At 45.8% G+C, this 20,656-nt stretch overlaps 1 protein-coding gene and 1 pseudogene across 24 annotated transcripts in view; one reads left to right on the top strand and one right to left on the bottom strand.

Annotated features, from left to right (window-relative positions):
- The window catches only part of SCUBE2 (signal peptide, CUB domain and EGF like domain containing 2), a 76,314-nt gene extending 60,438 nt beyond the window's left edge, over positions 1-15,876 (bottom strand). For 10 of the 24 annotated variants that reach the window (XR_012423405.1, XR_012423407.1, XM_015435137.4 and 7 more), the window contains exons 1-4: positions 15,556-15,876; positions 13,850-13,972; positions 8,583-8,693; positions 3,631-3,756 (exon numbers count right to left, since the gene is read on the bottom strand). Coding sequence is in view for 17 of the 24 variants with exons in the window: in XM_015435137.4 (XP_015290623.3) it covers positions 3,631-3,756; positions 8,583-8,693; positions 13,850-13,972; positions 15,556-15,835 (640 nt within the window). In the remaining 7 variants the exon portion in view is untranslated. Of the gene's footprint in view, positions 1-3,481; positions 3,757-8,582; positions 8,694-13,849; positions 13,973-15,555 lie in introns of those variants that run through there. The other 14 variants (XR_012423406.1, XM_045370353.3, XM_074014383.1 and 11 more) reach the window with 4 other exon arrangements.
- A 2,615-nt stretch (positions 15,877-18,491) lies between these two features.
- On the top strand, positions 18,492-20,050 carry LOC102116285 (keratin, type II cytoskeletal 8 pseudogene; annotated as a pseudogene).
- Positions 20,051-20,656: the final 606 nt, after the last annotated feature.

Raw genomic sequence — 20,656 nt, 5'->3', positions numbered from 1 at the left:
ATATAAGGTAAAAGCTGGTGCAAAGGAAAGAAATCACATCTGGTCGTGGGGTATCAGGATGAATCAAGGATAAGCTAATAAAAGATGGGCCCTTAGAATTGTCCAATTATAAATCAGGAGAGAAGCGATTATAGGTGGAAGACAGCGTGAGCAGTAGCACAAAGGCTGGGAGGCATGGAGAACATTCAGATACCAGTAGGTCAGCCCATTTGGCTAGAGCATAGGGCACATGGAGGGAGGTTACAGGAGATACAGCTGGGAGGACAGACTGTGGTCACACTGCAGGATCCTGAACACCAGGCAAAGAAGTGCCTACTTAATTTGGGAAGCAGCTGGCAACCACTAGAGTAGGGGAGAGAGTCTGGCCTTTCACTTTGAGGAATACAAGGCGGCGGCTGAGAGCAGGACAGAGGGAGGGGAAGAATGGGCAGTCTGGGAGTCCAGCTTCACACATGCATCTGCAACAGCCACAGCTAGCACAGGGAGGAGGCAGAGGAGATGGCAGGAGTCCCAAGAGCCTCTAGGGAAGGAGCCAGCAGAGAGGTCGGGAGGGAGGAAGCCTTCTGCCACACTGTCAGGGTGGCCTTAGGGGGCCTTCCTCCCACTCTGCCTGTGATACCCTGTGCACAGCTATATTGATACACTTACTGACTTGCAGCCTCAAAATCCTTTACTCATCTACCTCTACTAGACTGCAAACTCCTTGAGGACAGAGATTTTTATTTCAATTAGCACAGCCCTGGAAGACGGCAGGTGCTCATTAACTATTCAATGCATGAACAAACAAGCAGGAGAGGATAGCATCACCCGAGTCAAAGAAGAGAAACTTCCAGAAAAGTTTCAGACAATAAAGGCTCAAAGGCTGATATAAAAGCAATTTATTTTCTCCAGTCTAATTTCTCATGTGCCAATCACTAGCTCCTGTGTGTATCCATAATAATAATAATAATAATAACACCTCACATTTAAATATCTGTTATCTGGTTTCAAGCTTCAGATCTTATAGTCATCTGTCCTCCCACACTACTGAGCAGATGTCTGACTAAACTGATGGGACTCAAGCCATCGCTTGAAGCCTAACAAACTTGCCCTTGTCTATGCCAAAGGGTGAAGGAAGCACATTCCAGAGGATGAGCTGTGCTGGAATACACCTGGCTTAGGTGTTCCACAGCAAGACTCAAGGTGAGTAGGAGAGGTCAGTCTCCCTGAACACCAACTCCTGGATTGGCTGCGAGTAAAGGTGTGCTCCCCTCTGAGCTGCCACACCCCCATCCCACGTTTAACCCCCAATTTCTTTTCTCCAAAGCAATCAGAAGTGTGTCATTTAGCTGGCCGATGCTCTCTGGTTGGATAAATACAAAAGTGTGTGTCCATGTACGCAGATATCTATCACTAAGCTGGTGAGCTTCTCCAGACCATAAAACAGTGGTTCCCAACCCTGGCTATGTGTCAGAACCCTGATGCCTGGATGCCACCTCCAGAGATACTGACAGAGCCAGTCTTGGATGAAGTCTAGGTGATGGTGGTTTTTAAGCTTCTCAGGTGATTCCAGTGTGCGGCCAGGGTTGAGAACCACTGCTACAAAGCCAAATAGCTATGATGAGATCCCAGATACTCCAAAAATATAAACTGAATGCAGATGGGGTGAGCTGTATAGAAGAGCTGCCTTTCGTTTTTCAGACTTGCAGGCATTCAGGATCTTGAAGTGCTCTGTGTTTAGTGCCAAAGCTAAGTGGTGTTTGTACCTTGTGTCTTCTAGCTAATATATTTGTGGCTAATGTGTGGTTAGGAGGCTGAGGAGATTGAAGGGGTCATCCCAGAGAACTCAGGAGACATTAGGGCTCTGAGCTTCTTTCTTGCCACTTTCAGCCCTTTCAAGTCTGAATGGTGGGGAAGTGTCTATGTGTGCTGGTCCTACTCTTCTAAATGTACTTCATTTTCTTGTTCCTTCCTTTTAAAGAGTCCTTACCCCCTTCAGAAATACTCAGTAGATGCTCAAGGTCTCTCCACAAGGCAGATCCTTGCTACTGAGTCCACAAAGAGATCCCACAGAGGGGAAATGGAGATACTCTGTGTTAATAATATCTGTGTTATTGGCAAAGGCAAGAAAAAACTCTGCCTTCAGGGTTTCCAAGCAGGCCGATACTCAGAGCCGCCCACCAGCCCTGGCCCAGATTCCTAGCCCCTGGATGTTTCTTGCTCTTAGGAACCTCATCCTTCTCCCCGACCCCGGGCTGTGGATTACGGCACCACAGTAATGACGAAGTCTGCCATCAGATATGCATCCTCCAAATACCCTTGTTGACAAATCAAAGGGAAATTTCCCCCCAAAAATGGGAAAAAAAAAAAAAGCAACCCATGTGGTATGCCTCCCAACAAATCACACACTGAAAGTGATTTCATTTGTCTGAGTTTTTAATTAATATTGATTCCTGCTCTTATGATTGTCTTTCAAATATGCCTTTTTGTGGTACTCACTGCCTAGAAGGTTACTGGTTCCCTCGCCTGCAATCAAGTCTTACTGACAGCTGCAGGCTTGGAAAGTCACGTGATGTGTCACCCAAAGCCTGATCTCTCACACAGGGCACAGACAGGAAATAACAGAGTCCATCAGGATGGAGCTCCAGGTGACACTGACATGGGATAAAGGTCATATGAGGGTTAAGTCCCAAATGGAAATAATCTCTCCTCCACTCCAGAGCCCCAACATGCAACACACAAGTTCTGCCTGGACTTTTTCTAGTTCCTTTTATGCATATCTCAAAGCATTTAATCAAAGGGCCATTCCTACCACACTATAAGGGGGTGTCCAAATCGCTGTCCCCACAGAGCCAGGGCCTGGCTCCACTGCTCCTTAGTTGGCCAAGTAGACCTCAGCAGGTTATCCATACGAAGGGTCGTGAGTGTCAAAGGACGCTGATGCCATATTTTCCCGTGATGTTCTCCTGTACAACTAATACCAGCCTTAAAAAGCAAACCACAAATACCTACCTGCCAGGAGTGCTGCAGCCTCTAAGACTATCCAACACTCAACCCCATGCAGTTGCTAGTTGCTTCTAAGTTCTGTTTTATTCCTGGCATAAGGAATGAATGTAAACAACACTCTTTGTAGTCTCTAAATCAGGGACTAAAACTCCAACAGATGTTTCTGTTTTGTGGAATACTAGGAAGATGTTCATGGAAGATTTCTGTTTTAGTTTCTCTCTTTTTCAAGAAAAAAAGGGGGGTCTAGCTGGCTGTAACCCCAGCACACATTTGGAGTCTTCAGGACAAGGAGTTTTTCCAAATTCTAAAATAGAAACACTTACAACATTGAAAAAAAATGGTTATAAGTCAGGACTCTCAACACAAGACCAAAGATCTTAAAAGGTGACAAGTCAATGCTAGAAAGTCAATAAATAGTAATGACAATGTCACCCCTCTCTTTGGACTAACAGAAGATTTATGTTATGAATGATCACATAAAACTAAAACATTTTACCTCATTTTCTATCACGGAGTCTGACTTCCAAGGAAGCAGAAAACACAAGGCTCTGAGCCCGTTTTTGTCTTCATGAGGAGGTCTTCACCAAGGGAAAGCAAGGGGTGGGAGAGCGAAGGAGAATTGCCATTTCCAAATGCCTTCCTTACCAAGACAGTTATGACCATCATGAGCCAACATGAAGCCATCAAAACAAGTGCAACGATAATTGCCTGGAATATTCAAACAGTCATGGACACAGCCTCCATTGAGCTCATTTCCACATTCATCGATGTCTGAGGAATAAAACAGAAGTAAACCAGACAGGTGCTATTTATTTGATGTGAAAACATATGCACTTACCTTTTAACCAGCCATTCCACTTCCAGAAATCTACCTGAAAATACATCTCTAACAATAGGAAAACAAATATGCACAAGGTTATTCACTGCAGTGTTATTTCTAATGACAAAATACTGGAAACAAACTAAGTTTCCATACATAGAAGAATAGTTTAATAAATTATGGTACCTCAACTCCATGGACTACCATGCAGCTATTAAAAAAAAAAAGAGAGAGAGAGAATGAGGAAGATCTCTAGGAACTGATTTGGAGTAATTTCTAGGATATACTATTAAATGAAAAAAATAAAAATTAAAAGAGTATCTGTAATATGTTATCTTCATGTAAGAAATAAGAAGATATAAAACACACACAATTTCAGGATACTTTTTGCAGAACTTGACAAGCTTACCGTAAAATTTATATGGAAATACAGAAGACTTAGAAGAGCAAAAACAATTTTGAAAAAGGCAAACAAATTTGGGGGACTTTAACTTACTATAAACCTACAGTTATCAAGACAGCATGGTACAGGCATAAAGACAGATGTATAGATCAATGGAACAGAACTGAGAGTCCACAAATAAATCCTTCTACTTATGGCCACTTGATTCTAAACAAAAGTACTAAGGTAATCCATTGGGATAAATGCTTGCCTTTTCAACAAATGGCACTGGGCTAATTGGATATCCATATTCAAAAAGATGATTTTAGACCCTTATCTTATCCCATACACAAAAATCAACTCAAAATGGATCAGGGATCCAAATGTAAGCATTAACAATATAAAGCTTTTCAGAAAAAATATGTGAGAAAACTCTTTAAGATATTGGGATGGCTGGGCATGATGTTTGGGTGCACTTTGGGAGCCTAAGCCAGGAGGATCAGTTGAGCCCAGGAGTTGCTGGCCTGGGCAACATAGTGAGACCCCCATCGCTACAAAAAATAAACAAAATTAGCTGGGTGTGGTGGTGCACGCCTGTAGTCCCAGCTGCTTGGGAGGCTGAGGCAGGAGGACTGCCTGAGCCCAGGACATTGAGACTGCAGTGAGCCAAGATCGCACCACTGTCCTCCAGCCTGGGTGACAGAGCAAGACCCTATCTCAAAAAAAAAAAAAGGAGAAAAAGAGAAAAATCTTTAGGACATTGGATGAGGTTAAAATTTCTTTGATATAATACCAAACACACAATCACAATTTTTTAAATTAATAAACTGGAGTTTATCAAAATTAAGAACTTTTGCTTTTCAAACGGTATCGTTAAGAAAATGAAGACAAGCCACAGATTGGTAGAAAATATTTGCAAATCACATACCTTATGAAGAACTGAAAAAGAACTCTTACAACTCAATAAGAAGATAAACAGCCTAATTTTAAAATGGGCAAAATATTCGAATAGACATCTCAGCTATGATGATATGCAAATGGCCAATAAGCACATGAAAAAATGCTCAACATCATTAGTTATTAGGGAAATGCAAATTAAAACCACAATGAGATACCATTTCACACTCACTAGAATGGTAATAATTAAAAAGACAGACAATAACAAATGTTGACAAGGATGTGGAGAAATGGGAACACATACATTGTTGACAGGATGTTGATGGGTATGTAAAATGGCATAGCCACTTTGGACAACAGTTTGGCAGTATCTTTTCTTTTCTTTCTGTAAATGTACAGTTGGATATAATTAAAACAATCATAATGTTGTGAAATCATCACCACCATTCATCTTCCTAACTCTTTTTGTCTGAATTGAAACTCTATGCCCATTTAACAATAACTCCTCATTTCCTCTTCCCTCTCTCTCCTCAGGCCCCAACAACCACCATTCTACTTTCTGACTCTATGATTTTGACTACTCTAAGTATCTCATATATGTAGAATCAAACAGTATTTGTCTTTTTGTGACTGGCTTGTTTCACTTAGCATAATGTTCTCAAGATTCCACCATGTTGTAGCATGTGACAGGATTTCCTTTTTTAAGGCCAATATTCCATTACATCACGTCTGTAATCTCAGCCACTTGGGAGGCTGACATGAGAGGATCACTTGAGCCCAGGAGTTTGAGACTAGCCTGAGCAACATAGCAAGATCCCATCTCAAAACATAAAAACCAAAGCCATTATTTTGTACATAACACATTTTGCTTATCTGCTCATCTGTCAATGGACACTTGGGTTGCTTCCACCTCTTGGTCACTGTAAATAATGCTACGAGCATGGGCATACAAACATCTCCTCAAGACCCTGCTTTCCACTCTTGGGTATATACCCAGAAGGGGAATTGCTGGGTCCTATGGTAATTTTATTTTTAATTTTTTTAGGAACTTCCACACTGTTTTCCACAGTGGCTACACCATTTTACATTCCCACCAATAGTGCACAAAGCTTCCAATTTTTCCACATCCTCACCAACATTTATTATTTTCTATTTTTTTGATAGTAACCATCCTAATGGATATGAATAGTATCTCCCATTTGTAGTTTTGATTTGCATTTCCCTAATCATTAGAGATGTTGAACATCTTTTCATGGGCTTGTTGTCTATTTGCATATCATCTTAGCTGAAATGTCTGTTCAAATATTTTGCCCATTTCTTAATTGGGTATTTGATTTTTAGTGTTGAACATTAAGAATTCTCTACATATTCTGGATATTAATCCCTTTTAAGATATATGATTTGCAAATATTTTCACCTATTCTGTGAGTTGCCTTTATATTCTGTTGATATTGTCATTTGATGTACAAAACTTTAAAATTTTCATGAAGTCTGATTTGTCTACTTTATCTTTTGTTGTATGTGGCTTTGGTGTGATATCCAAGAAATTATCTCTTTGGCAGTTTCTTAAAAAGTTAAACACAAATACCCAGCAATCCCACTCTTAGGTATATACCCAGAAGAAATGAAAATATATGTCTATACAAAGGCTTTCATGCAAGTATTCACAGCAGTATTATTTATAATAGCCCCAGAGTAGAAAAAACCAAAATGCCTATTAACTGATAAATGGGCCAAAAAAAAAAAAAAAAGGTATATTCATTCAATAGAATACCATTCAATGATAAAAATGAATGAAATACTGATATAAGCTACCACATGGACAAACCTCAAAAGCATTTTGCTAAGTGAAAGAATCCAACACAAAAGATAGCATATTGTATGATTCCACTTACATGAAATGTCCAGAAAAGGCAAATATACAGATACGGAGAGTAGATTACTGGTTGCTTGAGGTTGGGACTGGGAATGAGGATTCGCTGTACAAGAACATGAGGAATACTACTGAGATGAGGAAAATATTTGTATTATGGTGATGGTTGCACAATTCAGCTGATTTACTAAAAATCACTGACTTGTACAATTAAAATTGGTGAATATTATAGTATGTTAATTACACCTCAGTAAAGTTGTTAAAAAGAAAGCATACATTTATCTGCTTACAGTGCAAAATAAATATAGAAAGGAAAAACCAGAAACTACAGAGGTTGGTGACCCACAGGGCACGGGGAAAGGGTGGAAAGAATGAGGAGGGGAACAGGAATAAGAAGGGAGTGACACTTCTCTGAGTATACCTTTTGGTATATTTTTGACTCTTGGAACCATGGTGATGTTTTACATATATGCATGCATACATACATACGTACATATAATCTATGTGTATGTATGTATACGTTACTTGTATGTATTAATTGTATGTTTATTAATACATACAATACATACAAGTAATGTATACATACACATAGATTATATGTATACAATTAATACACACAAGTAACATATACATACATACACATAGATTAATACGTATACAATTAATTGTATACATACAATTAATAGATGTTTAAGGAATAAGGGAAATGCATGGAAGGAGGGGATGGAAGTGAATAAAAATGGAATACAAAAAGAAACAAATGAACCTAATGTATTATAAACTAATAGCATAACCATACTGAAGGGGACAGGGAAGAAAAGTATTGCCCTAAATAACACTGTGAAAAACAACACCTTGCTTGGATGCTTTAAGGCTAAAAACAAAAATAGCTGCATGCTATAGATTCTAGTAAATATTGTACTCTAGTTAGCAAATCTGTTTTACTCACAGGGTTATGGACTCGTAATTCTGTGAATACTTTACCTGTGTATTAGGACTGAACAAAGAGGTAAACACATTACAGATAATGAGCGCCAGATTTCTCACTGTTGGAGAAAGTTACAAATAAGCGAAGACAGAATAGAATGAATCTTGTGGTATTGGTTTGGAATCCAAAGTATCAGTGTAACTAATTGTTTTTAATATGTATACAGATGAATAAATAAAAGGAATAAATATAGATATATGTATATGTATGGGTGAGTATGCATACATGTATTTCCCAGCTAGGAATGATGACACCCCAGTAGCAATGACAACACCAAGCATCCAGATCTTGGCTTCTATAGACCACTTCCCAGTAAAAGGAATCAGAGTTTCTTGGAGAAGTGGTTGATTCCAGGCCTAGGCAGGAGAAGCTATAAGATGAGCATATTGTTGTACCAGAAAGTTAGGAAGTCCTCAAAAAAGGGATGTCAAAATGACACAGTTGACAATGTGGGGGGGAGCTTCCAATGGCTAAAGCAAACAATTTGAGCCAAAAATAAATATAGATGTAATAAAGTAAATATGCATGAGTACATAGTGGTATAAATTAATAAATAAGTGGGGAAGAGGGAGAGATCTTCCTTACAGAATAATTTCAATTAATAGATGTTTAAGGAATTCAAGAAATGCAAAATTACCAGGAGACACACATTGCAGGCAAAATCCACAGTTGGATGCTAACATCAGTAGATGAAGACTTGAGGAGAAACAGGATATTGGCCTCAAAGTATCTCCCCTAAGAAATGTATCTATTGCAAAGGGCAAAAAAAAAAAAAAAAAGTAGTAATTTTGCAGCAGAGAAACCCAGTAAATACCATCTTGCTCAGGCAATCAAGATTAACATCATCAGGAATGGGGCATGTTGACGTCATGTGCCCATGATGTGCTACGCTGAAAAGGACACAACAGCACCTCTGCAGCAGCCAGGGCAAAAATTCATCACCTCAGTTTTATCATGAAAAAATACAAGACATTCTCTAATATCAATTATTGTTTTTTGAGACAGTGTCTCATTTTGTCGCCCAGGCTGGAGTGCAGTGGTTCCATCATAGCTCACTGCAAACTCCTGGGTTCAAGTGATCCACCTGCCTCAGCCTCCTGAGTAGCAGGGACTACAGGCACACACCACTACACCAGCAATTTTTTTTTTTTTTTAGAGACAGGCATCTCGCTATGTTGCCCAGGCTTGTCTCACACTCCTAGCCTCATGTAAGCCTCCCCACTTGGCATCTCAAAGTGTTTGGATTACAAGCATGAGCCACTGCACCTGGTCTCATATCAATTCTTATAATGACATAACACAAATGAAGTGAGCAGTATTCATCAAAAATGTCAATGTCAGGAAAGACTGAGGAACTGTCACGGACTGGAGGAGAAAAGAGACACAACTGCTAAATCTAATGTGGGACTTTACTTGGATTCTGAAACAGAAAAAGAATGGTAGGGGAAAATGGTGAAATTTGAATAAAGTTTGTAGTTTACTTAATAGCATTATGCAAGTGTTGATTTCCTGGTTTTGATAATTGTACTATAGTTATGTAAGTTGCCAACATTAGGGTAAGATGAATGAAGGGCCTATATATACACATATGAACTCTGCACTATTTTTGCAACTTTTCTGAAATCTAAAATTATTTCCAAATAAAAAGTTTTTAAAAAATAAAAATACAGGCTGGGTGCGCTGGTTCATGCCTGTAATCCCAGAACTTTGGGAGGCCAAGGCAGGCGGATCACGAAGTCAGGAGATAGAGACCATCGTGGCTAAACACAGTGAAACCCGTCTTTACTAAAAATACAAAAATTAGCCGGGCGTGGTGGCGGGCGCCTGTAGTCCCAGCTACTCAGGAGGCTAAGGCAGGAGAATCGCTTGAACCTGGGAGGCGGAGGTTGCAGTGAGCCAAGATCACGCCACTGTACTCCAGCCTGGGTGACAAAGAGAGACTCTGTCTCAAAAATTAAAAAATTAAAAAAGAAAAGAAAAATACAGTATCTTGTACAAAGGCCAACTTTAGATTCATCCCTGTTAAACTTGATTCAATCTCTTTCTTCTTTTTTTTCTTTTTTTAAGGCAGAGTGTCTTGCTCTGTTGCCCAGGTGGAGTGCAGTGGAGCAATCACAGCTCACCGCAACCTCCACTTCCTGGGCTCAAGTGATCCTCCCACCTCAGCCTCTGGAGTAGCTGGTACTACAGGCACGCACCACTACACTCAGCTAATTATTTTGACTTTTAGTAGAGAGAAGGTCTCACTATGTTGCCCAGGCTGGTCTTAAACTCTTGAGTTCAAGGTATCCTCCTGCCTCAGCTGCCCAAAGTGCTAGGATTACAAGCATGAGCCAATTCAATTCCTCAAACTGAGAAGTAAGAACCATATAATAAATAAGCAAATAAGCAAAGATCATTTAGAATAAAAGATCATCTAAAGCAACGTCTGAATCACATTATTTTTAAACCCACTTATTCAGGGCTCACACATTTCTCCAACATTTTGGCAGAAGAAAACTTTATGGAGGATAAAATTCTAGCTACTCTGAGTAAACCTGGTTCTTATCCCTAAACTTAAATATGAGTAGTGAAGCTGGCAATAATCACAACCCAAATAATACCATAGGTTGGTCCCAAGAGGCTTACAAATTAATAGGCCAAGAAATGGATAAAGGAGTTACATCTTTGTATATCTACATTTTTGAATCCTTACAATTCTCATTTCCTCTCCTTTTCCTTCTTGGGAGAAAATTTCCATTTCTGTACTCCTATACCAAGAAATCCAAACTAAGAGGGACACCCTGGCCAGGCGCGGTGGCTCACGCCTGTAATCCCACCTGGGAGACCGAGGTAGGTGGATTATCTGAGGTCAGGAGTTTGAGATCAGCCTGGCCAACATGGTGAAACCCCATCTCTAATAAATACAAGAATTAGCCGGGCATGGTGGTGCATGCCTGTAATTCCAGCTACTAGGGAGGTTGAGGCAGGGAATTGCTTGAACCCGGGAGGTGGAGGTTGTAGTGTGGTGAGCCAAGATTGCACCACTGCACTCCAGCCTGGGTGACAGAGCAAGACTCCATCTCAAAAAAAAAAAAAAAAAAGAGGGACATCCTTACTTACTAGTATTGTAAATACCACAAATATTCAAAAGATCAAATTCTTCTAGGGTTTGGGTTCAAAATGACAGTACAAAGGATGTATGCTCACTGTTAACAATGACTATCTGTGGATAAATGGATGGGAGGCTCTTTAATTTTTTATTTTACACATTTTATATTATTTGACTTTTTATAACAATCACATATCATTTAAAAATAAATAAACATATATATATGGCACAATGCCAATCGTTAGTTATTTTAAACTAAATAATAGACTTTTAACAATCAACTATAAACTGTTAGCAATTCAATTTCATTTGAAATATATTCAACTCAAAAGCCAAGAGTAAGGAAACTCTTGCCAATTGTCATTTAACATCATTTACTAGAAGTGTACTTTATCTAAATAAAGTTAGTGGCATGGTTTTGTGCCACCTGAGAGCACACAGCAACTGGAGGACGTGAGTTATCCACATAGTAAAGAAGTGAATATTTTTTTCCAAAGCAGGGTACCAACATGGGTGAATTACAGTACAGCAAATAGAATATTTAATACCAAGAGTGTGTGGTATGGAGGAATCAGCAGATAAATGTTTTGGGGAGAGACAGCCTTTTGGCCTCCCATGAAATGGGGCGGGGGATGGGGAAGAAACAGAGAGAGAGAGAGAGAGAGAGAGAGAGCGCTACTTCATGGATGGATCCCCAATCCCACTTGCTATGCACCTGACCAGGAGCACACCTTCTCTGATGGGAACAGCGGGAGCCTCACTCCTCATGTGCAAAGGGGAGCTCCCTGAATGATTTCCTAAGGGATGTCACCAGATCCAAACTTGCCTGTCATAATCCCACCTGTTATTCATATTTGCTATCTATATTTTCTTTTGGTCTTCCCTTCCTTTGTAACAAAGTTCATTTTAAAAATCCCATCTCTTGTCTCAGCTATGCTAAGACAAGGAGATGAGTGGGTAGGGAGGATCGGATCATTGCTACAACACTGCAAAAGCATCTGACAGTCACTTACCTATTTGGTCATCTGTATATTCTGTATCTAGATATTTCATTTGCGGGTTTGTCTATTTGTTGGAAAAGACTTTGTGTCAAGGTGCTAGTGACTGAGCCCATCTTACACAATCACTTATTCAAAAATAAGAATGTTTATTGAGTGTCTACCACATACCAGGTACCGCTGGGCATTACACACTGTTCCAATATTTAGAATCTTTATTACTCAGAGGCCACAGTATGAAACAGATTGGTTTGAAATATCAGGGTCTGAACACTAGGCCATTAAATGGCACTAGAATAGACACTCATTAAAAGTTTTCCTCCTCTTGTGGCTCATGCCTGTAATCCCAGCACTTTGGGAGGCCGAGGCCAGTGGGTTACCTGAGGTCAGGAGTTTGAGACCAGCCTGGCCAACATGGTGAAACCCCATCTCTCCTAAAAATACAAAAATTAGCTGGACGTGGTGGCAGGCACCTGTAATCCCAGCTACTTGGGAGGCTGAGGCAGGAGAATTGCTTGGTCTCGCACTCCTGGCTGGGGATAAGGAGGCTTCAGTGAGCCGAGATCGCACCATTGCACTCCAGCCTGGGCGACAAGAGCAAAGCTCTGTCTCAAAAAAGTTTTCCTCCTCATCTAAAGAAGTTAATGTTTTTCAAAGTGGAAAGAGACTAGGAGGGAACTTTCTTACTCATTATATAGCTTTAGATCCTGCAAGTATTCAAAAGATCAATTCCTGTGGGAGTTAAGCCCAAGTTCTAAAGAGTTTAAAACCTCTCGAAGAGGAAGGGGCCACCAACATACTTGTCAAGGTTGAGTCCAGGAGCAAGGACGGATACTCAGAGATAAGTTCAGTGCTCCTCATCTAACTTCTTCCTGCACGGGATGACTATAGACAGTGGGATTTCTCACCCATCCAAAGAGGGACAGCAGCAGGCTGAGTAAATATGAGAAACGTGGGGCTGGAGACAGAGCTGGGAGTGAAGACCTGACTTTCTTTCACTTGCAGGCGAATAGTGTGATCATGGACACAAGTCCTCTGGCCCTCAATGTCCCCATCTGTAAAATGAGTAATAGGATTGGCCCAGAGCTACGTGAACAGCCCAGTCAGCTCCAATGTGTCATGATTTCCATCTCCAGGGACAGCCTCGAGTGTCTACTCTCTGGCCAGCTCTGAACTTCACAGTTCATGATTCTAGTCCAGAATATAAAATGGCAGAGTCCAAACTACAGGTTCTCAGACCTGCAGCTCTATGGGCTAAAATGTCCCTCTGTACACATCTCTCCAGAGTGAACCTGTAACTCCAAACAAGGAAGGCCCTTGGTGTACTCTGAAGCTTGGCCTGTCGCAATGCCAAACATTGTGGCCAAAGCCATAGACAGGATGGAGCCTCCTGAGCTGGAAGGGAAGGGCAGGACTCTAGCACTCAGACTTCAGGGCAAAGTTACAAACTGCCCCAGGGAGGTGCAGGATCAGCCCTACTCTGGCAGGTATGGCTCTCCTGATCAGCATAGCTGTTTACTTTCTGCCCCAAAACCGAGTGGGACCCAAAGATACTAACACATCTCTTTTCTTTTCCAGAAGCTAGACAAAAGGACATTTCAGAGCCAGATAAAACTGTGTGAGCAACTCTGGGGAAGACCTAATGTTTCCAGTCCAAGATCTGAAAAGCATTTCAGAGAGCAGGTGATGTGATTCAGGGGCTGGGGGAAAGGGAGAGGAGGGGCAGCACTTTTACCAATGTTAAGTGGCCACTGCAAGAGCTAAGGAGGTAGGAGCTTCCCTGCAGTCCCCCCACATGGTCCCCAAGGCACTTACCCTCACACTCCCTGCCTTCCCCTTGGTAGCCAGGCTTGCAGGAGCACTTGTAGGAGGTGGGTGTGTTCTGACACAGGGCGTTGGCATGGCAGTCATCTAGCCCTTGGGCACACTCATCTACATCTGCAAAAGAGCACAGCTGACACCTGGTACAGGCTCCCAGGCCATGTGTGATCTGGCCTCGGTCCTGTCTGGCATCATCCCCACCAGCCCACCCCACTTCACTCCTCACAAGCTACAACTGCTTGGGATCCCTGGGATAAACCACCCTGTTTCTGGGCCGCTGTTTCCAGGAACAGCCTGTACCCTCTAGGTGAAATTACCCCCACCATCACCTACTGGCCTTCAGGACTTAACTCAAATCCACCTCCTCCAGGAAGCCTGCCATGACCCCCAGTGTAGGTGCCCTCACCAGTGCTAGTATATGTATGGCTTTGCATGGTACACATCAGGCAGGGTTAATGTTTTCCTTCCTCTCCACTAGACAATGTCTTGACAACAGACTGCATCTGTGCCCCTTATGCCAAGCCAGTGCAGTACCTGGCACGTGAGTAGGCAACAGTACATACATGTCTGCTAAAGGAGGAAAGGACCAAACGGACAGAAAAACTCTGAAAGCCAAGCAGGTGTCTGTCAGCTTTCTCAGGGCTTAGAGCAAGCTTGTCCAACACAGCCTGTGGGCTACATGCAGCCCAGGACAGCTTTGAACGCCGCCCAACGCAAATTTGTAAACTTTCTTAAAACATTATGAGTTTTTGTTTGTTTGTTTTGCTCATCAGCTATCGTTTGTGTTAGTATATTTTATGTGTGGCCCAAGAGAATTCTTCTTCTTCCATTGTGGCCCAGGGAAGCCAAAAGATTGCACCCCGCTGGTTTGGAGTATCTGGGGGAAGCCTGCCCCGGGATTGGAGCAGATTTCATCCCAGGCTCTCAGATTCTGCGAATGGAGCAGATTTCATCCCAGGCTCTCAGATTCTGCGAAGCGGGGATGGTGTCCCCACGGCCGGCCCCCCGCACTCCCACCCCTGCCCATCGTCTCAACCTGGAAACCCGCCTTGGCGGAAGTGTTTCCTGGGTTGACACTGCTCCAGGATGTTAATTAAAAACAAAAGCATTTTGAAAGTATTGCAAGTCCAGTTAGCACAGCACGTCAAGAGTCCTCTCTGGAAACCAGAGTTCTCTGCTGAAAACCTAGGCTTGTTGCTGCTTCAGGGTAATTCCCAGATGAGAACAGGCGCTGTTCCGCTGATAGAAAAGTCTCTGGAGCCCACCCCGAAGCCAGCAGCAGAACTTCCTGGCCCCCAAAGAAAGAAAGGGCAAAGCTGCCACGGCCTCGCGGATGTGCCCGGCCCGGCCCTCAGTTTCCCCGCCTACACTGAGGCGCGGGACCCCGAGGCCCGGGTCAGCACCCTCCTGCCTACTCGCCGGTGACGGTCTGACTAGCAGGCGCTCTGGAGGCGTCCGGACCGGGCGGGAACTGTCAGCAGCTCCGGATCCGAGGCCGGGCCGCAGGACTCAGGGCCACAGCGGTCGTGGCGCCTTGGCCAGGCCGGCGGGTGAGGTCCCCGGGGGAGCGGAGGCCCCCGCGGAGCTGCAGCCGCCAGCCTCGGGCCCCGCACGCCCGGCTCTGGCCCCGCCGGGGACCTAGACACCCTACCCGGCCCTGCCCACTGTGCCAGGTGCGCCCCCCGCGGCCGGACACTCACCCTCCGGCGGCCCAGCGGCACGGCGCCCGCCCGGCGGGACGGCCCCCGCCAGCAGCAGTGGTGGCAGCAGCAGCAGCAACACCGCCTGGGCCACCCCGGGACGGTTACAGCCCGCGACCCCCATGGATGGCTCAGCGGCTGCGGGCAGAGGCGGCGGAGTGCGGGCGGTGGTGGCGGCGGCGGCGGCGGCGGCGGCGCGGGGAGGTGTGTGCGGGCGCCCAGCCCGCTGCCGCCGCCACCCCCGGCCCGGCCCCGCCCGCCCCCCGAGCCCCGGCCTCATTTTCACACGGTCCTTCCAGGGCCGGGGCGGGAGGCGCAGGCGGGGGCAGTGCCGCCCCGCCCGGCCTCCTCCCGACCCCTCCCCGGCCCCGGGCGGAGGGGGCGCGGCCCCGGTGGCCCGAGCGCTGCTGTCAGCCAGGCAGGGTCGGCAGCACTGTGCCCCGCGCCCCGCGCAGCCCAGGCCCCCAGACCGCTGCCCCCCGCAGCCCCGCTCCGCTCCAGCGCTCGGAGCCCTCAGTGCCCCGCCTGTTCCAGTGTCCTACAGCTCGACCCAGGCCTTCTTGTGAGGACAAACAACCTTTCTAGATTGAAATATTCGGGCAGAGGGCGCCCAGAAAGTGTTCAGTACAGTCCCCAAACCCCAAAGCTATCTTGGGGCGCTCCATGTGGGAGGTGGGAGTGGAAGGGAGTGGGGGTGACTTCCAATTCGGGAAAACAGCTCTTTGAATGGAGAAGGTGACCCTGGCTTCTCTGCCCACCCCAGCACACCCTCTGCACCCTTCTCCACACTGCCCAAACCCCAGGCCCTCTCGGATCCTCCATTCCACAGCCCCGAGGGCACTGGTCCACTTGTCCTACTGTGGGGCACGCTGGGCCTAGAATCCCTGCAAGCTACTTATGTATCTCTCAAGGCAGCCTAAGGGGAAGGGGGCTAGAGATCAAAGGTGAGCCACCAGGGACAACAGACAGCTCCGACTTTGTCCGGAGTACAGGTGGCATTTATGATCACCTGAACTCATAAACATCAGGTCTGGCCAGTTGCAAATACAGGCAGTGCCTGACACCTGGCCCTCCATGCAAGACAGTCCTTGCAAGGTAACAGGTACACACAGGGTCTTCTCATATCACCCACGCCACGGAAGGCTGGAGCCCAGTACACTCAATATCACTCCAGGAACAAATATAGTAACAATTTCGAGAGGCAACTAAACATCACACTCAGGGATAGTAATGTTCTTCACTGAGCTTCTTCATATTTATTCAATTTTCTCCTGTGAATATATACATACACATATGTATATATGCACGCGCGCGCGCACACACACACCATTCCTTTGGAGATCAGAAAAAAAATAGATGTCACCAAAAAATCCCCACCTAGCTCATACACAAAAACACTTGTGTCTTCTTGGGGCCTATCCACAGCCCAGAGCTCCCAGCCTCTGCACCCTCAGCACCCATCGTTTGCCACCCCGGCCCCTGAACACGCCCACGGGGCCCAGGCTAAGCCCGCCTCTTTGGGCTGTGGCTAGTGCAGCTGCTTGATGGAGCTATCTGAGAAAACAACTTTTCTGTAGTTGTTTTTCTTTTGACCTTTTCAGTGAAGACAGGCAGGTTGCATCCCTCTTTCTGTCTGCACCTCCCTCCCACTCCCTTTTGTTTGGTGCTGAGAGAGACACTCAGCTATTTCTGGTCATAAGGGTGGTTTTTACACATTTGTAAATCTGCAGTTAGTGAAACGTTCTCTCTGCCTTTGTCTTTGTGTCCTTAATGGTAGCCATAAATTACTGCCTTCTTTTCTCTCCGCTGCATCAGGCTTCATTGCTTTTGAAATGATCAAAGTTATTTCTTTTAAAATCCAACTAGAAACTGCCCATTGTGTGGCACAGACCTCTTTAGCTCCAGTCAAAGCATATAAATACATAAAGCTGTCCATTAAACTCTGGGGGGAGCCTCCTACAGTGCCCTTGTGCCTGGTGAAGAAATCACACATGTGCTGTTCTTCCCCTTTACCTTTCCCTAACTTGATCTTTCAGTAAGGACACAAATTAATACTGATAAGACTCAGCGCCTTTTTGCCTAAGAGGGTCAGCTTTTGTCATGTTTTCCAGAAAAGTCCACCACTGGCACAGATCTCAAAAAATGTTCTGTATCCTATTTTGTTTGCCCTGACATCCTTACAAACATGCTTTCAGCTGTTGGCTCCGAGACTCCTGGGCAACCTTTCTGACACTTGAGATTAAAGTCAATATGGCTTACAACTGGGAATTTCCATAGGGGGAAGGCTCCAGGGGAAAACTGTGTCCAAATGTCAGTGTTTTTGGTGTCAGGAGGGACTTGGTTGGCTCTACTCTGGCTGTAGGCTGCCCTCTACTGGCCCGCTGAGGTCCCCACAAACTTCTCAGAAAGGCCTCAGACAGGGTTCCTGGACTGAGGCTAAAGCTCCCTCTTCCTCTCCCTGTCTCCTTTCCACAGGCTGAGAGACCATGAACCAGGTCTCAAGGGTGCGGAGAGGCAGCCCAGCCAGCCCAGTCTCACTGGTGTGGGCCTCTGAGGAGGCGGAAGAAAGCCTGGTAGTGGCCGGCTGTGTGTACCCCTGAACTACACATAAGTAGGTGCCACTCTGCACTCACGGGACACCATTCAGTGCCCCCCAGCAGCCTCTGAAATGTGGACTGCTTCTCCCTGGTGGAAACTCTCCCTACCCTTGGTTGTCATTGTGGCAGGCAAACTTCTGGTTTTCCTCCTACCTCTCAGGAAATGCCTTCTCCACCATCTTCTAGGAATCCTCTTTCTACATCCTCTCCCTGGATGGTTTGCTCATTCCCTTGATTCCATAACATCAATCTCCAGCCTGGATTTATCCCCTTGGTTCAATCCCATGTATCCAGTTGCCTACTAGATACCACCTTGATCTCCCCTAGATCCCTCCAATTCATCATGTTCAAAAGGAAGCTCACGACCTAGAAGCAGCTTCTCTGCTCCTTCTCGAATCTCTGCCTGGTTCAGGCCACCTGCCTCCACTCCTGCCTCCACCATGTCTATCAGAGTGACCCAGAAGTCCTACAAGGTGTCCACCTCTGGCCCCTAGGCCTTAAGCAGCCACTCCTACATGAGCAGGCCCAGTGCCCGTATCAGCTCCTGGAGCTTCTCCTGAGTAGGCAGCAGCAGCAGCTTCCAGGGTGGCCTGGGCACCTCCACGGGTCTGGGTGGACGCTTTGGTGGGGCCAGTGGTATGGGGGTCATCACAGCCATCATGGTTAGCCAGAACCTGCTGAGTCCCCTTGGAGGTGAACCCCAACATCCAGGCTGTGCACACCCAGGAGAAGGAGCAGATCAAGACCCTCTACAACAAGTTTGCCTCCTTCATCGAGAAGGTGCGGTCCCTGGAGCAGCAGAACAAGATGCTGGAGGCCAAGTGGAACCTCCTGCAGCAGCAGAAGACAGCTCAGAGCAACATGGACAGCATGTTCGAGAGCCACATCAACAACTTTCGGTGGCAGCTGGACACTCTGGGCCAGGAGAAGCTGAAGCTTGGCAACATGCAGGAGCTGGTAGAGGACTTCAAGAACAAGTATGAGGATGAGATCAATAAGAGTACCGAGATGGAGAATGAATTTGTCCTCATCGAGAAGGATGTGGCTGAAGCTAACATGAACAAGGTAGAGCTGGAGTCTCACCTGGAAGGGCTGATTGATGAGATCGACTTCCTCAGGCAGCTGTATGAAGAGGAGATCCGGGAGCTGCAGTCCCAGATCTCGGACACTTCTGTGGTGCTGTCCATGGACAACAGCCACTCCCTGGACATGGACAGCATCATCCCTGAGGTCAAGGCACAGTACAAGGAGATCACCAACCACAGCTGGGCTGAGGCTGAGGGCATGCACCAGATCAAGTATGAGGAGCTGCAGACGCTGGCTGGGAAGCACGGGAATGACCTGCATTATGCAAAGATGGAGCTCTCTGAGATTAACAGGAACATCAGCCAGCTCCAGGCTGAGACTGAGGGCCTCAAAGGCCAGAGGGCTTCCCTGGAGGCCGCCATCACAGATGCTGAGCAGTGTGGGGAGCTGGCTGTTAAGGATGCCAACACAAAGCTGTTGAGCTAGAGGCGCCCTGTAGTGGGCCAAGCGGGACATGGTGCGGCAGCTGTGCCATGGAGCACCAGGAGCTGAAGAACATCAAGCTGGCCCTGGACATCAAGATCGCCACCTACAGGAAGCTTCTGGAGGGCAAGGAGAGCTGGCTGGGGTCTGGGATGCAGAACATGAGTATCCATCTGAAGACCACCAGTGGCTTCTCAGATGGGCTGAGCTCGGCCTATGGGCACCTCACAAGCCCTGGCCTCAGCTACAGCCTGGACTCCAGCTTTGGCTTTGGTGGAGGCTCCAGCTCCTTCAGCCGTGCCAGCTCCTCCAGGGCCGTGGTTGTGAAGAAGGTGGAAACACGACATGGGAAGCTGGTGTCCGAGTCCTCAGATGTCCTGCCCAAGTGAATGGCCACGGCAGCCCCTACCAGCCTGCCCCTGCTGCAGCTGCCCCAGGGCCTGTGGGGGAAGCCACTGTGCATTGGAGCACAGGAACAGGAGACCCACCTGAGGGTCAGCCCTAGCCCTCAGCCCACCTGCTGAGGGAGTTTACTGCTTGAGGCACCCCCCTTGCTCATGCTTCCAGCTACAAAACAATTCAATTGTTGCTTTTTTTCCCCCAAAATAAAACCTCAGCTAGCTCTGCCAACTGTCCAAAACAAACAAACAAAAAAATGGAGCTCATCTTCCTCAAACCTGCTCCTTCTCAAGCGCTGTCTCCTTTAGACAAGAGCACCACCATCCTGTGAACGCCAAGTCAGAGGTTTGGTGGTCATCTGGGACTCCATGATATCCCTCCCCAGCACATCTGAACAATTACGAAAATTCTGCCTTCTTACTATCTCTTAAAACCATTCTCTTCCTCCGTGCCCATTGCCTGGGCTCAGGGGTTCACCATCCCTCATCACCCCTGGGGGCTGTGTATCTATCTTTTTCCTCCTTCCTAACAGATACTCACCCCTCCTGCAGACAGCCCGTGTGCCTAGGAAGGAAGCTTCCCCATCTCTAACTTCA

This window comes from Macaca fascicularis, chromosome 14 (genome assembly GCF_037993035.2).
Source record: "Macaca fascicularis isolate 582-1 chromosome 14, T2T-MFA8v1.1".
Taxonomy (NCBI): Eukaryota; Metazoa; Chordata; class Mammalia; order Primates; family Cercopithecidae; genus Macaca; species Macaca fascicularis.
Note: the sequence above shows the minus strand (reverse complement) of the source record. Positions and strands in the feature narration are given on the sequence as shown.